The sequence below is a fragment of the Pelophylax lessonae genome (genome assembly GCF_965119305.1).
Source record: "Pelophylax lessonae genome assembly, chromosome: 6".
NCBI lineage: Eukaryota > Metazoa > Chordata > Amphibia > Anura > Ranidae > Pelophylax > Pelophylax lessonae.
This window is the reverse complement of record NC_138773.1, coordinates 11,228,193-11,243,192: the sequence shown is the minus strand read 5'-3', so window position 1 is coordinate 11,243,192 and position 15,000 is coordinate 11,228,193. Positions and strand designations below refer to the sequence as shown.

At 44.1% G+C, this 15,000-nt stretch overlaps 1 protein-coding gene across 1 annotated transcript in view; it reads left to right on the top strand.

Annotated features, from left to right (window-relative positions):
• The window catches only part of LOC309558209 (uncharacterized protein), a gene marked incomplete at its 3' end in the record, with an annotated part of 98,461 nt that overhangs the window by 82,057 nt on the left and 1,404 nt on the right, over positions 1-15,000 (top strand). The window contains exon 3 of the mRNA XM_082261228.1: positions 8,051-8,401. Within this exon, the coding sequence (XP_082117354.1) occupies positions 8,051-8,401 (351 nt within the window). The remainder of the gene's footprint in view (positions 1-8,050; positions 8,402-15,000) is intronic.

Below are 15,000 nucleotides of genomic sequence, written 5' to 3'. Positions count from 1 at the left end.
GGAGTGCTTTAGGCTTATAACGCAGGGATAAGGAGTGCATTAGGCTCAGAACACAGGGGTCGGGAGTGCATTAGGCTCAGAATGCAGGGATCAGGAGTGCGTTAGCCTAAGAATGCAGGGATAAGGAGTGCTTTAGGCTTAGAATGCAGGGATCAGGAGTGCATTAGGCTCAGAATGCAGGGATCAGGAGTGCGTTATGCTCAGAATGCAGGGATCAGGAGTGCGTTGGGCTCAGAACGTACGGATCAGGAGTGCATAAGACTCAAAATGCAGGGATCAGGATTGCGTTAGCCTAAGAATGCAGGGATCAGGAGTACGTTAGCATAAGAATGCAGGGATCAGGAGTGCTTTAGGCTTATAACGCAGGGAAAAGGAGTGCATTAGGCTCAGAAAACAGGGTCGGGAGTGCATTAGGCTCAGAATGCAGGGATCAGGAGTGCGTTAGCCTAAGAATGCAGAGATAAGGAGTGCTTTAGGCTTAGAAGGCAGGGATCAGGAGTGCATTAGGCTCAGAATGCAGGGATCAGGAGTGCGCTATGCTCAGAATGCAGGGATCAGGAATGCGTTAGCCTAGGAAAGCAGGGATCGGGAGTGCTTTGGCTCGGAATGCAGGGATCAGGAGTGCATTAGGCTCAGAACACAGGGATCGGGAGTGCATTAGGCTCAGAATGCAGGGATCAGGAGTGCGTTAGCCTAAGAATGCAGGGATAAGGAGTGCTTTAGGCTTAGAACGCAGGGATCAGGAGTGCATTAGGCTCAGAATGCAGGGATCAGGAGTGCGTTATGCTCAGAATGCAGGGATCAGGAATGCGTTAGCCTAGGAAAGCAGGGATCGGGAGTGCTTTGGCTCGGAATGCAGGGATCAGGAGTGCATTAGGCTCAGAACACAGGGATCGGGAGTGCATTAGGCTCAGAATGCAAGGATCAGGAGTGCGTTAGGCTCAGAATGCAGAGATTAGGAGTGCTTAGGCTCAGAATGCTGGGGTAAGGAGTGAGTTAGGCTCAGAACGCAGGCATCAACAGTACGTTAGGCTCAGAACACAGGAATCAGGGGGGTTGTGGGGTAATGTGAAGGGTGGTAGAGGACACTCTTATGGGGGTGGCCCTTCTAATAACAGTGTCCTCTGCCCCCTTCACATCATCCCCCCCCACACACACATTGGCATCCTCTGCCCCCCTTTTCCCTATAACAGTGACCTCTGCCCCCCTCCCTTCCCTTCCATAGCAGTGTCCTACCTCACAGCCGAAAGCAGAAGGCAGCAGAGTGCTGGACAGAGGCAGGGAGAAGGAGCCAACAGAGTGACTTTCCATATAAGCAAACTGGTGATTGGTTGCTTAGGACTGCCCTGTGTCCTAGCAACCAATCACCTGCGATTTAACTTCATAAGTTATTTTGGGCAGCTCCTCTTCTTGCCCTCTGTGCTGTGCTAAGCTGCCTCCTGCCCTCCGCTGTTCACTGATGACAGTGGTGGAGGAGGCTTGCAGGAGTGGGACCCATGGTAAGGCTGGCCCTAATGGGCGGGCCATGTAAATGACCTTGGCGGCCGTAGTTTGATGACCCCTGCATTAAACAAATGCTCTTTATATCTAAGGCACTTAAGTTGCATATAAAGAAACCCATACTTTAGACTACAAAAGGAATACAAATGGCCTGAGGGATCTGGAGTAAAAATTGGAAAAAAAGAAACCTCAAAATGAATCTAAAATGAGATTCCCCTACTTGATATGTACAAATCCATGCACAATGCAGTGAATGCACAAAACTAAATCCAGCCATAGGGAACTACTAGTATTTCCTGTACCTGATGTCTCTAACACATTGAGGAGGAGGACTGAGCACTTGCAGTGTCCAGTATTCCATCCGGGAGTCGGGACAGTTGGAGCTACCGCGGCTGTAATGCCTCGTACACACGCATCGATTATTGGCCTGGAATTTTCGGCCAATGTCTGATCTGCCGATTTTCGGCTTGTTAGTATGATGCTTTTTGACTTTTCAGCCGAATAAAATCTGGTGTGCATGCTATAAAATTTTTGTTGGCCGTCAACACAACGGCCGATTTTCCGTCAGTCAGTACAGATTTCGGCAGACAAAAATCTAATGAGCAAGACTGGGCATGCTCAGAGAAGAAAAAACACACGGAAAGTAAACCATCACATGACATCACTTCTGAAGTAGATTTTTGTTGGGCGAGAAAATTCGTGTGCAGTCTAGGCACATTCCAACCAACAAAACACAACTCTGGACAAAATTCGGACGATCGGTCGGCCGATAATCGCTGCGTGTGTACGAGGCAAAGGACACGCCGAACACCAGTGACGGGGGGGGGTGGCATCAGCGGCAGAAGGCGGTAAAACAGGGCTGGCTAACGCCCATGGCTCCTCCTTCATGAAATCACCCAACTAGGAAGGGGAGGGGGCTTCATCCACCTATTGCTGTGATTCTCCAGAGAAAAGGCAGGGCGCGTGCGGCGCGCTGGGATGACGTCATCGGCAGTTGACGCAGCCGTTCTCTGCATTAATGTAGAATTGGGAACGGCTGTATTGGCTGTCCCGGTATGAAGGTGTCCGGGACCCTGGACAGACCTGCAAAATGCGGGAGTGTCCCGGGCAATCCAGGACACGGGGTCACCCTAGCCTAGCAGATGTTTCAGGATGAAGAGTGGGGCAAGGGGCTAATAAGTATGTAATTTACCGGCCCCTTCCTTTTCTGAATGAACACAATGAACCCATTTGCTCACTGTGTCCATTCAGTTTGTGAATGAACAGGGAGCTGCTCAGCACAGAGCACTTCCCATTTGAGCTTTGGGATGCTAAGGTAATTTGTATAAGGTGTGTTAATGAATTGGATACAAACTACAGACAACATGTTGCTACATAATGTGTTAGGGCGCTATCATTTATTACAACACACGCTTACTATAAATACCATTTCATTAGGCATAATCACACAGAAAGCCAACAGGCAGAGCAATTAAACTACGGCATAGAGCCAACTTTATTTTTGTTGCTTAACCGCTTCCATACCGGGCCAATGCTGGCATTCCTCTCCTACATGTAAATCATCATTTTTTTTTTTTTGCTAGAAAATTACTCAGAAACCCTAAACAAATATATTTTTTTAACAGAGACCCTAGGGAATAAAAGGGCGGTTGTTGCAATTTTTTATGTCACAGGCGCAGCAATTTTTCGGGGAAAAAAAATACACTTTCATAAATCAAAGAAACAAAAGAACACTAAAGTTAGCCCAATTTTTTAGATAATGTGAAAGAGGATGTTCTGCCGAGTAAATAGATACCTAACATGTCATGCTTTAAAATTGCGCACCCTCGCGGAATGGTATTTAACCACTTAAGCCCCGGAAGATTTTACCCCCTTCCTGACCAGGGCCTATTTTGCGATTCGGCACTGCGTGACTTTAACGGACAATTGCGTGGTCGTGCGACGCTGTATCGAAACTAATTTGACATCCTATTTTTTCCCACAAACAGAGCTTTCTTTTGGTGGTATTTGATCACCTCTGCGCTTTTTATTTTTTTGCGATATTAATAAAAAAAACTGACAATTTTGAAAAAATAACAATATTTTTCTACTTTGACAGTTAAAAAATATCCAATATATTCAATTTTTGTCATATATTTAGGCCAAAATGTATTTAGCTACATGTCTTTGACAAAAAAATTCTCAATGAGCGTATTTTTAACTGCTTTAAGACCGGAAGATTTTACCCCATTCCTGACCAGGCCATATTTTGTGGTATTTGATCACCTGTGCAATTTTTTTGATCATGCGCTATAAACAAAAAAAGAGCGTCAATTTTGCAAAAATAACAATATTTTTCACTTTTTTTTATATGAAATTCCCCCCAAAAAAATGTAAAAATCAAAATGTTTTAACATTTTCGGCCAATTTGTTTTATGCTACATATAGTTTGGTAAAAAAAATCGCAAAAAGCGTATTTTGATTGGTTTGCGCAAAAGTTATCGCGTTTACTAACAAAGGGAAAGATTTTTGTTCATTTTTGGTGTTTTTTTTAACGCGTAATGGCGGCGATCTGCGATTTTTTTTGCGGGACTGCGACATTGCGGCGGACAGATCAGACCCTTGACTGACATTTTTGACACTTTTGGGGTTACCAGTGACATTACTGCAGTAATCAGTGCTATATATATGCACTGTTACTGTAAAAATGACACTGGCAGGGAAGGGGTTAACTGTATTGGAGAAGGAGGGGTTAAGTGTGTCCTAGGGGTGGGATTCTAACTGTAAAGGGACATGGCTATTGGTGTAAAAACAAAGATCAACGGTCCTACATAGTAGAACCGTCTGATCTTCATTTTTACACAGGGGAGAATGACAGGCGGCTTGTTTACATTAGCCGCCTGCCTTTCTCCCTTCACCGGAGCGATCGTGAGTGACCGGCGGACGATCGGGTCCGCCGGTCACACGCACTGACTTGTCAGTGAACGAGCCGGGGCGGGCGCGCGCCCGCCCGCAATTGGCTCACAAGTCAGTGACAGGCGAGTGAAGTACCCCTACGTCACTCTGCCTGGCCGGGGCTGACCGCCGCAGTATATAGTCGTGCGGCGGTCGGCAGCTGGATATACAGCTAGCTGCACTTCTTTCTCACCAATTTCTGTTATCTGCACCTGAACTTAGACTGCTTCATTGGGCTTAGTGAATTTCCTATCTCCAGCGATTGCATTTTATATCGTTTATTGTTTATGGACATTTTAGATGATTATTTTATGTATATCAAATATGTGGTAGCGCTGCTAGTGTTACAGATTAACCTGTCCTAGGCTTGATCGGTCACACCTGGTTCTTTATATTTGTTTTTTATAGCAGCAGCTTCAGCCATTAAGGTTATATGTGTTTTACGATTTATAAGAATTCTGTTATATAGCGCTGGGTGAGTGAGATTTGATTACCTCCTATAAGGGATTTTTTCTTGCTCCCATTTATATATTGTTTGTAATGTAGTGACATTAGGGACAGATCAATCCTCGAGTAAGATCTTTGCGTATTCGAGAAGTAGTTATAATCTCTTTCTACATCATGGTGGCATCTCCATGGATTGTATAGGTTCTGGTGGGGTTGGAAGTATCTAGGGCAGCATCGACAATATAGTTAAAGTCCCCACATATGATTAAATGGGATTGTCGATATAGGCTTTGTTTTTTCATGAGAGAGTTTTTAAAATAACGTTAATGGGTATTGGGTGCGTAAATATTAACTATAGTGATAGGTCTGTTATTAATGGAGGCAGATAATATAATATATCGAACGCTTGGGTCAGTTTCGATATGTTGAAGATGGAAGGTTAGTGACGCTCTGATGGCGATCATTACGCCAGCTCTCTTTTTGCTGGTGTTGGCGAAGAAACAGTGGGGGAATTGTTTATGTGTACATTTAGGTGGTTTTAGGGCTGTGAAGTGCGTCTCCTGGATGAAGAGCATGTCAGTATGTAAAGATAATGCCTCTTTCCATAACATGTTCCTCTTAAAGGGGGAATTGAGGCCATTGGCGTTGAGAGAGGTTATAGTGGTGGTCATGAATATTGTGCCTATAATTGTATGCAGAGATTATACCTAGGTGGGTGAAAATAATATCATACATTCCTGTTGAATTACAAATATTTAACTGCATGAAAAAAATGTCAAACAAAACAGATAAAACAGTAAACAATAAAATCTCAAAAATAAAAACATAATTCTGAGAAAACCATTAGGTGTGCATAGCACCCCAAACACGGAGGAGGCAACTAAAGTATGGATTGCAGAGGGCCTACCACCGGAGACATTAGGTAGCGGTGTATGACTTGACAGTCAGTAAGTGAAGAAGCCAGGAGGATTATATGGCATGGCAGAAGATATATCCTCAAGGGCCTCAGTGATTCATGTTAGGTGCGACAAGATGAGGACCAAGGCTTGGTGTGGGGGGAAGGGGCTGGAGCATTGATGGGCCCCCAGTTAAGCAGGCCTTTAATCCCATCTTTTGGAGAGGTAAAGGAAGTAGGTTGGTTTTGATAGGTAACTATGAGCTTAGCAGTAAATCCCCATTTATATGGGATATGTCGCTCTCTGAGGAAGGTGGTTACTGGACTAAACTCCTTCCTCCATTGAGCAGTGGCAGCAGAGATGGTTACTTCTGTGTATGCACTCGGGAGATTCGGTGAGGACCCTGTGGCCCTAAGTCTCTGGTCCTTGACATGGTAGAAGTGTATGTGAGCTAAGATGTTGCAAGGGATTTCCGCAGGCAGATGCGGCGGCTTGGGGACCCTGTGTGCACGATCAATAGTAAGATCCAGAATAGTGAGGTGCGGTAGGAGCTTAGGTGCTGAAGGTATGTAGTTAGGTCAGCCGGCTTTACTGACTCTGGGATCCCTCTAAATTTGATATTATTACACGTCTTCTAGGTCGGCCAGCTTAGCTTGAGCGCAATGCAATTCTTGAGTTTGGTGTTCGAGGGCATCCACCACTTCGTTATGGGCTCTAGCTTGGTCAGAGGCATGTTTTTCCAGGGTGTCTGTATGGTCCTCTATTTGGTCAACTCTGTTAGATAGGTAAGAAATGGAGGAGAGCAGCTCTCTTTGGATCTCTTCCTGGAGTGTATGCTCTGAAGCAGGTTGATCCCCTGTTGGGAGAGCTGTTAAGGAGTTGTGGCTCTCTTCATTCACCAGAGTTTGGTTGGATGCAAAACAGAGCTGCTTTTTGTAAAGGGAGTCCTTTTCTGTAGAGTGTGTGGGCGAGGGAGCAGATCGCTTACCTCCGTCATTGTGCTGCTGTGTGGGAGAGTCAGCAGCCATAGCTGAGGTGTCCAGCTCGTCCATGTTGTCATGTTCGTTATGGGGAGTATTGAAGCCTTGTGGCTGCAGGTCTGTGTCCACGCCAGCGCCATCTTGAGGAGGCTGTGGAGGGGAAGAATTCTGTCAGGGACCCAATATCCTGCGAACGCCTATGCGCATGCGCTGAGGCTACCTTGGGTAGTTTGCGGCTATCTTGCGTTGGCGCGAACGCGCAAATGCGCATGCGCACGCAATCCGCCTTTGGCGCCAAACGGCCTATTTAAAGCCAGTGATCACTCTGAGTCATCGCTGTGTGATCATCCGCTCTCCTGTATCCTGTGCCCGTTATATCTGCTGTTCCTGTTTACCTGACCTGGCTTGTCTTTGGATTCTGATTGTTCCTGTTTACCTGACCCGGCTTGTCTTTGGATTCTGATTGTTCCTGTTTACCTGACCCGGCTTGTCTTTGGATTCTGATTACCTGATGCCCGCCCTGACCTTGGTTTGTCCTGACTATCCTCCTGTCTCGTGCTGATCTGTTTACCTGCTACCGGCTATTGGTCCTGGACCTGTTCCTGGCTCACCCAGGGAATCCGGGGGGTCGTGACCTGGTGTTAGCAAGCAGCCAAGTCCATCCCCACCATCTGGTGCCCTGGTGAAAACCGGCTAACACTTAGACTCCGCGCCTCTGGTGAACCTGTGCCACGCCAGTTACCCGGTAAGCCACTCCTCTAACGTCAGGCTCTGCCACGTTACCCTGTGACAAATTCTGTGTGGCGGCACGGAGTGGCGGGTTCCCCCCTCATCTTTGCAGTGCCAGCCAGATCTGCTATACAAGTGCTCCCTTCTGGAGCCGAGGAGAGGGGAGAGAAGTTGCACTGAGCAGCTGTGTATCTCCCTGTGGATCGGCGCTGTGGGATCAGGCAGCCATCACGTTACCCTGCAGGCCACGCCGCCATTTATTTTCACTTTTAATATTTATAACGGCCGTGTCAATTAGTGATGATCTTTATTTTAGCATTAATTTCTGCTGATACTTTGGCTATTTTTTTCTGTTTGTGATTTTATCCAAAGCTAGGATACCTAAATACGGTGCATAAATAATAATAATAATAATAAGTACATAAATATGATATTCAAAGATAGATTATCTCAGAAAATATGTTTTCGGAATGGTTTATACCTGTATTTTGTACACTGACCAAAAAAAAAAAAACAGAACACCAATTTAATAAAAAATAATCTATCTACCTTTCTATCTTGCAGCCTGCAGTGGTTTTGTGGAGGAGGACCTTCATGTAGTGGACGGGGTGATAAACCAGCACATTACATTGCCATGCTCCTTCATCCTCCCAGACAATTGGAAAGGCCAAGATGTTCACGTTACTTGGTACAAAAACTTTACTGACAAATTGCTGGACTGCATGGTGAGGGATGGAAGGACTCCGGTGTGCCAGGAATATTCAGACTCATCCAGAATTCAGCTCTCCTGGAGGTTCTTGGGAAATGCTGACTTGGACATTTACAGATTCCAGGAATCAGATGAAGGGTCGTACCAATGCTGGGTTATCTTCGATGAAGCGTATCAAAGACAAGACACGTTGCTCCGGTTTCAAAGTAAGACCTTCATTGTGCTGTTTAGAAAACAACACCAAACAAAAATTATTTTCCATTATGGATTGGGTGGATCCAAATTTTACTCTTTATGGAGTCTTCAGAACCCTGGCAAGGAAATTTCCCTTTGCTCCCAAAATGGCACCAACAGGCTGGGTTTAGCTATTTTTTTTAATACTAAAACAAAGATCGATCTATCTATCTATCTATCTATCTATCTATCTATCTATCTATCTATCTATCTATCTATCTATCTATCTATCTATCTATCTATCCATCAAATTGATAATTATCTATCTGGTGATCAATTAATCTATCTATCTACTGATCATTCAATATATAGCTAAATGTCTGACTATCTATCTATCTATCTATCTATCTATCTATCTATCTATCTATCTATCTATTGATCATTATCTATCCATCAATTGATCATTATCTATCTATCTATCTATCTATCTATCTATCTATCTATCTATCTATCTATCTATCTATCTATCTATCTATCTATCTATCTATCTATCTATCTATCTATCTATCTATCTATCTATCGATCATTCAATATATATATATATATATAGCTAAATGTCTGACTATCTATCTATCTATCTATCTATCTATCTATCTATCTATCTATCTATCTATCTATCTATCTATCTATCTATCTATCTATCTATCTATCTATCTATCTATCTATCTATCTATCTATCTCTCTACTAGTTGTCTATCAGTTTGTCATTTACTATCTATCTATCTATCTATCTATCTATCTATCTATCTATCTATCTATCTATCTATCTATCTATCTATCTATCTATCTATCTATCTATCTATCTATCTATCTATCTATCTATCCTCTCTTTTTCTCCCACTTCTGCTCGCCCATGTCAATTTATTTGAAAATGTATCCTGATGTTCAGATGGCCCATCTCATTTATTCAGGTCCTTAAAGCGGAGTTCCAGCCATTTACTCACCTGTCCAACGGTCCAGCGATGCGGCCGCCGGAAGCCTCGATCCTCTCCCTCGGCGCCGGCATCACTGCTGTGGGCACCCGGCTGTTACAGTTTGCGGCTTCACAGCCGGGTACCCACTGCGCATGCGCGAGTCGCGCTGCGCGCCGTGATTGGCCGGCAATCTTCTGGGACCTCTGACGTGTCCCAGAAGATTGCAGGGAGGGAGGGGGAGAGGAGAACTTCCGCTCAGGGCGCCGCGGCGCTCCGAGCGGAAGTGGGAGCGGGTACCTGTCAAAACTAGGTACCCGCTCCCCCCCCCAAAAAATGACATGCCAAATGTGGCATGTCGGGGGGTCAGGACTCCCTAAAGCGGAAGTTCCACTTTTGGGTGGAACTCCGCTTTAAAATACCAGGAAAGTACAAATATCCCTCCAAATCATCCCTTTTTAGAAAGTATTCTGAAGCATTTAGAAGCACGCATGGCGAGTTTTTTGAAGATGTAGTTTTTTTGTCACAATTTTGATCAGGAACACTGGTGACAGTATGTGAAAAAATAAATAATAAAAAAATATATAAATATTATTTTATTCAATTTTTTAAATAATTTTAAAACAGTTCATTTACAATTTTTTTTTTCTTTTTCCATTTTTTTTTTTTTTTTACATACTTTCATTAACCAGTTCTGGACCAGAAGGATTTGCCCCCTTAATGACCAGGCCATTTTTTTTGCGATTCCGCACTGCGTTACTTTAACGGAAAATTGCACTTGATTTTTATCACAGCGCTATAAACAAAAAAAGAGCGACAATTCTGAAAAAAACAATATTGTTCACATTCTGCTACGTATATAACATTCCCAAAAAATACATTTAAAAATCAAAAGTTTTCATCCCTTTCGGCCAATTTGTATTCTGCTACATATTTTTGGTAAAAAAAAAAAAAAAATTGCAATAAGTGAATATTGATTGGTTTGCCCAAAAGTTATTGCGCCTACAAACTAGGGAAAAGATTTATGTAATTTATTTATTTTTTACTAGCAATGGCGGCGATCTGCGATTTTTAGCAGGATTGCGACATTGCAGTGGACAGATCGAACCCCTAACTGACATTTTTGACACTTTTGGGGGGACCAGTGACATTACTACAGTAATCAGTGCTAAAAATATGCACTGTCACTGCACTAATGACACTGGCAGGGAAGGGGTTAACCTAGGGGTGATCAAAGGGTTAATTGTGAGCCTAGGGGAGTGTTTTCTAACTGTATGGGGGATGGGTTTGTGAAATGACCATAGAGACCTGTATAGAAGGATCACAGGCGCTCTGTGATCATTACAGAGAGAACGGTCAGCTGTGTTTACAACAGCTGACCGTTCTTCTCTCTTAGCGGGGAGTAATCATGGGTGCCCGGCGGCAATCGCAGCCACCAGTCCCGTGGATCGTCATCCCCGCTGCTTAGTGGAAGCAGGAGCGTGCCTCCGGCGGCACACGTTCGCCCCCCAGCACCACCCCCACAAACTGATGTACCCCAACGTCGTTTTCCGAAACCGAGCCAGCCTGCCGCAGTAAAACTGCGGCGGGCGGTCGGCAAGTGGTTAAAGTAGTTCAGTGTCACCATAGTAACACTGTAGTACACTTTGATTGTTGTACCAGTGATGATCACTGTAGCAGCAATGTTTTCAACTGTCATGAATGGGTTACATTCATGACAGCTGTGATTACTAGCGATCTGTGATCTTGGCTACAGCTAAGCACATGGTACAGGGTGCTGTGATTGGTACCATGGTATCATGTGATAGCTGTGGGCCAATCACAGCTCACTGGTATTGGAAGCAGAGCTGTTATGAATGGCGTATGGGTACCTGGATCACCAATCTCCTGTGTCCAGTGGGGGGTAACCCCTAAACCAGAGCAGGTACAATGACAGACATGTCTGTCATTGTGCCTGCATGCACCACTCCACTCCACCGCAGTATATGCACTGTGGCGGGTCCGGAAGAGCTTGAAAAGCTCACACAGTGTTTATAAACATTGTTATAGTGGAAGTAAAGTTGATTTGTAAACAAATGACTGACAGGTTGGTTATTAATGACAGAAGAGCCCTATTGGTCTCTTCTGCCATAAAGGTTTCCTTGTGCCTGTTAGCTGTCATGTTCACTGAGCGAACATTTATGGCCCCTGATCCGTACCACGGTGATGTGACATCCTTGTGGCCTGGTCTATCAAATAGCCAAAGGCATGGGCCCTGGAAGGAAGACTGGGCGAAGATGGAAGCGCCGGGGACCCGGCGGATCAATGCCACCGCAGCACTAGAGGACACCTTATGACAGGTAAGTCTGCTATGCTGTACTAATATGTTATGCATACTAGCACATTATAGCGTAACCCACCTGGGGGGCCCTAAAAAACACATTTTATAGCGGACTTTACTTCTGCTTTAAAGCTGAGGGCTGATCAGAGGACTGATCAAAGAAAAAAAAACAGGTTCCCCCATTCACACAAGTAAAGTGAATGGAGAAATTCTCCCCACTGTGCCATTGTATTCTGACAGCGGTGGAATCCATTGCTGTCAGAATACATTGATTTCTGCTGAAGCCAAATGGCACATCAAATGCAAATTTTCCAAAATTCCTGTTTGATAAATAGAGGGACTTCTGTCAAGCTGGAATAGCCGGAGATGGATTGAAGTTCGGTCGGTCCCTGGAGACCCACGCAAATTCTGATCCATCTATGTCAAGTTGAAGACACAAGATAGAAAGATACAAAGAAACATTGTTACTTTTGTATCTATTCTGTTTCATTCATCTGCAGATCAGGGGGATGAGCTTCAATCTGCACATGGTTTCAGTTAAAGCAACCTGACAAGTAAAAAAACTTTTTTTTCTTTTTATCAAACAAAGCGTGTTCCTATTTAGCTGTTATTAACCCTAAGTTTGCCCTATTTAGTTTTTTTTAACTAGTTTTGGACCAGGCAGCCCCTCCTGCGCGAACCAACGTAGACCTACGTCGGTCGCGCGCCTGCAGCTAAGGGGCGAGCGCGCTCCGCCGGCTGTGCGCTACCGCCCCCACTCGGCCACGGGGACTCCGATGCACGGGGCAGGCAGCTCCGATTGCCACCTGACACCCGCGATCGCTCCCCGCTGAGAGAGAAGAACGGTCAGCTGTTGGAATGATCACAGAGCGCATGTGATCCTTCTATATAGGAACACAGGTTTCTATAGTCATTCCATAAGCTCCACCCCCATACAGTTAGAAACACACCCCTAGGCACACATTTAACCCCTTGATCACCCACTGTGTTAACCCCTTCCCTACCAGTGTCATTAGTACAGTGACAGTGCATATTTTTAGCACTGATTACTGTAGTAATGTCACTTTGTGTTAAAAATGTCAGTTAGGGGTCCGATCTGTCTGCTGCAATGTCGCAAGCCCCGCTAAAAATCGCAGATTGCCGCCATTACTAGTAAAAAAAATAATAAAAATCTCATAAATCTTTCCTGTAGTATGTAGACGCGATAACTTTTGCGCAAACCAATAAAAATAGGCTTATTGTAATTTAAAAAAAATAAAAATAAAATAATAAAAATGACATAAATCTTTCCCGTAGTTTGTAGACGCGATAACTTTTGCGCAAACCAATAAAAATATGCTTATTGCAATTTTTTTTTACCAAAAATATGTAGCAGACAACAAATTAGCCTACAATATTAAAAAAGTTGGATTTTTAATTTTTTATTTTTTTCGTTGCGAATGTTATTTAGCAGAAAAAAAATTATTGTTTTTTTTTCAGAATTGTCGCTCTATTTTTGTTTATAGCGCAAAAAATAAAAATCGCACAGGTGATCAAATACCACCAAAAGAAAGCTCTGTTTGAGGGAAAAAAGGGACATACATTTTATTTAGGTACAGTGCTGTATAACCGTGGCAATTGTCCGTTAAATAACGCAATGTCGAATTGCAAAATATGACCTGGTCATTAAGCGGGAAAATCTTCCGGTCCAGAAGTGGATAAAGGAAACCTGTCTTAACTACCTTTTTTTTAAAGTTGCTCACTATTCTTAAAACTGTTCCCTCCCACTTCCTACTACCTATGCTGCCATACCTGTTTAAAGAAGATGTACATACTTACCTATTTTTTGTCTGCTCCCATCCAGTCACGTGATCCGCAGCTCCGCCTGCCTTGTGTCAGTTAGCAGCAGCTGCAGAGCAGAGAAGGGATCACCAACAATAACTGGGACATGGGAAGCAACAAGTGACATCAAAACTCTCAGATCTCCCAGCCTTTTTTAGAGGGCTTCCTCCTCTCCCCTGCAGTTGCTGCTCAGTAACACAGGGGATTATGTGACTGGACTGGAGTGGACTAAAGACAGGTAAGTATAAACATTTTTTTTTTTTACGTAGGGTAGGCATCATGGATAGCAGGAGGGGTAAAGAGACATTTTTAAGCCTAGGTGGTGTTAGTTTTGGATTCTTCTTTAAGTCGGTCATAGATGGGTCCATGAATGTGGTAGATGAAGGATTCTCCCCTGCTGAGACGTTATATTCCTTTGGAGGAAGGACTCTCCCCTGCTGAGACATTATATTCCTTTAGAGGAAGGACTCTCCCCTGCTGAGACATTATATTCCTTTAAAGCAAAGACTCTCCCCTGCTGAGACATTATATTCCTTTAGAGGAAGGACTCTCCCCTGCTGAGACATTATATTCCTTTGGAGGAAGGACTCTCCCCTGCTGAGTCATTATATTCCTTTAGAGGAAGGACTCTCCCCTGCTGAGACATTATATTCCTTTGAATAAAGGACTCTCCCCTGCTGAGACATTATATTCCTTTAGAGGAAGGACTCTCCCCTGCTGAGACATTATATTCCTTTAGCGGAAGGACTCTCCCCTGATGAGACATTATATTCCTTTAGAGGAAGGACTCTCCCCTGCTGAGACATTATATTCCTTTGGAGGGAGGACTCTCCCCTTCTGAGACATTATATTCCTTTAGAGGAAGGACTCTCCCCTGCTGAGACATTATATTCATTTGAATAAAGGACTCTCCCCTTCTGAGACATTATATTCCTTTGGAGGAAGGACTCTCCCCTGCTGAGACATTATATTCCTTTAGAGGAAGGACTCTCCCCTGCTGATGCATTATATTCCTTTAGCGGAAGGACTCTCCCCTGCTGAGACATTATATTCCTTTAGAGGAAGGACTCTCCCCTGCTGAGACATTATATTCCTTTAGAGGAAGGACTCTCCCCTGCTGAGACATTATATTCCTTTAGCGGAAGGACTCTCCCCTGCTGAGACATTATATTCCTTTAGAGGAAGGACTCTCCCCTGCTGAGACATTATATTCCTTTAGAGGAAGGACTCTCCCCTGCTGAGACATTATATTCCTTTAGCGGAAGGACTCTCCCCTGCTGAGACATTATATTCCTTTAGAGGAAGGACTCTCCCCTGCTGATGCATTAAATTCCTTTAGCGGAAGGACTCTCCCCTGCTGAGGCGTTATATTCCTTTGAATAAAGGACTCTCCCCTGCTGAGACATTATATTCCTTTAGAGGAAGGACTCTCCCCTGCTGAGACATTATATTCCTTTAGAGGAAGGATTCTCCCCTGCTGAGACGTTATATTCCTTTAGCGGAAGGACTCTCCCCTGCT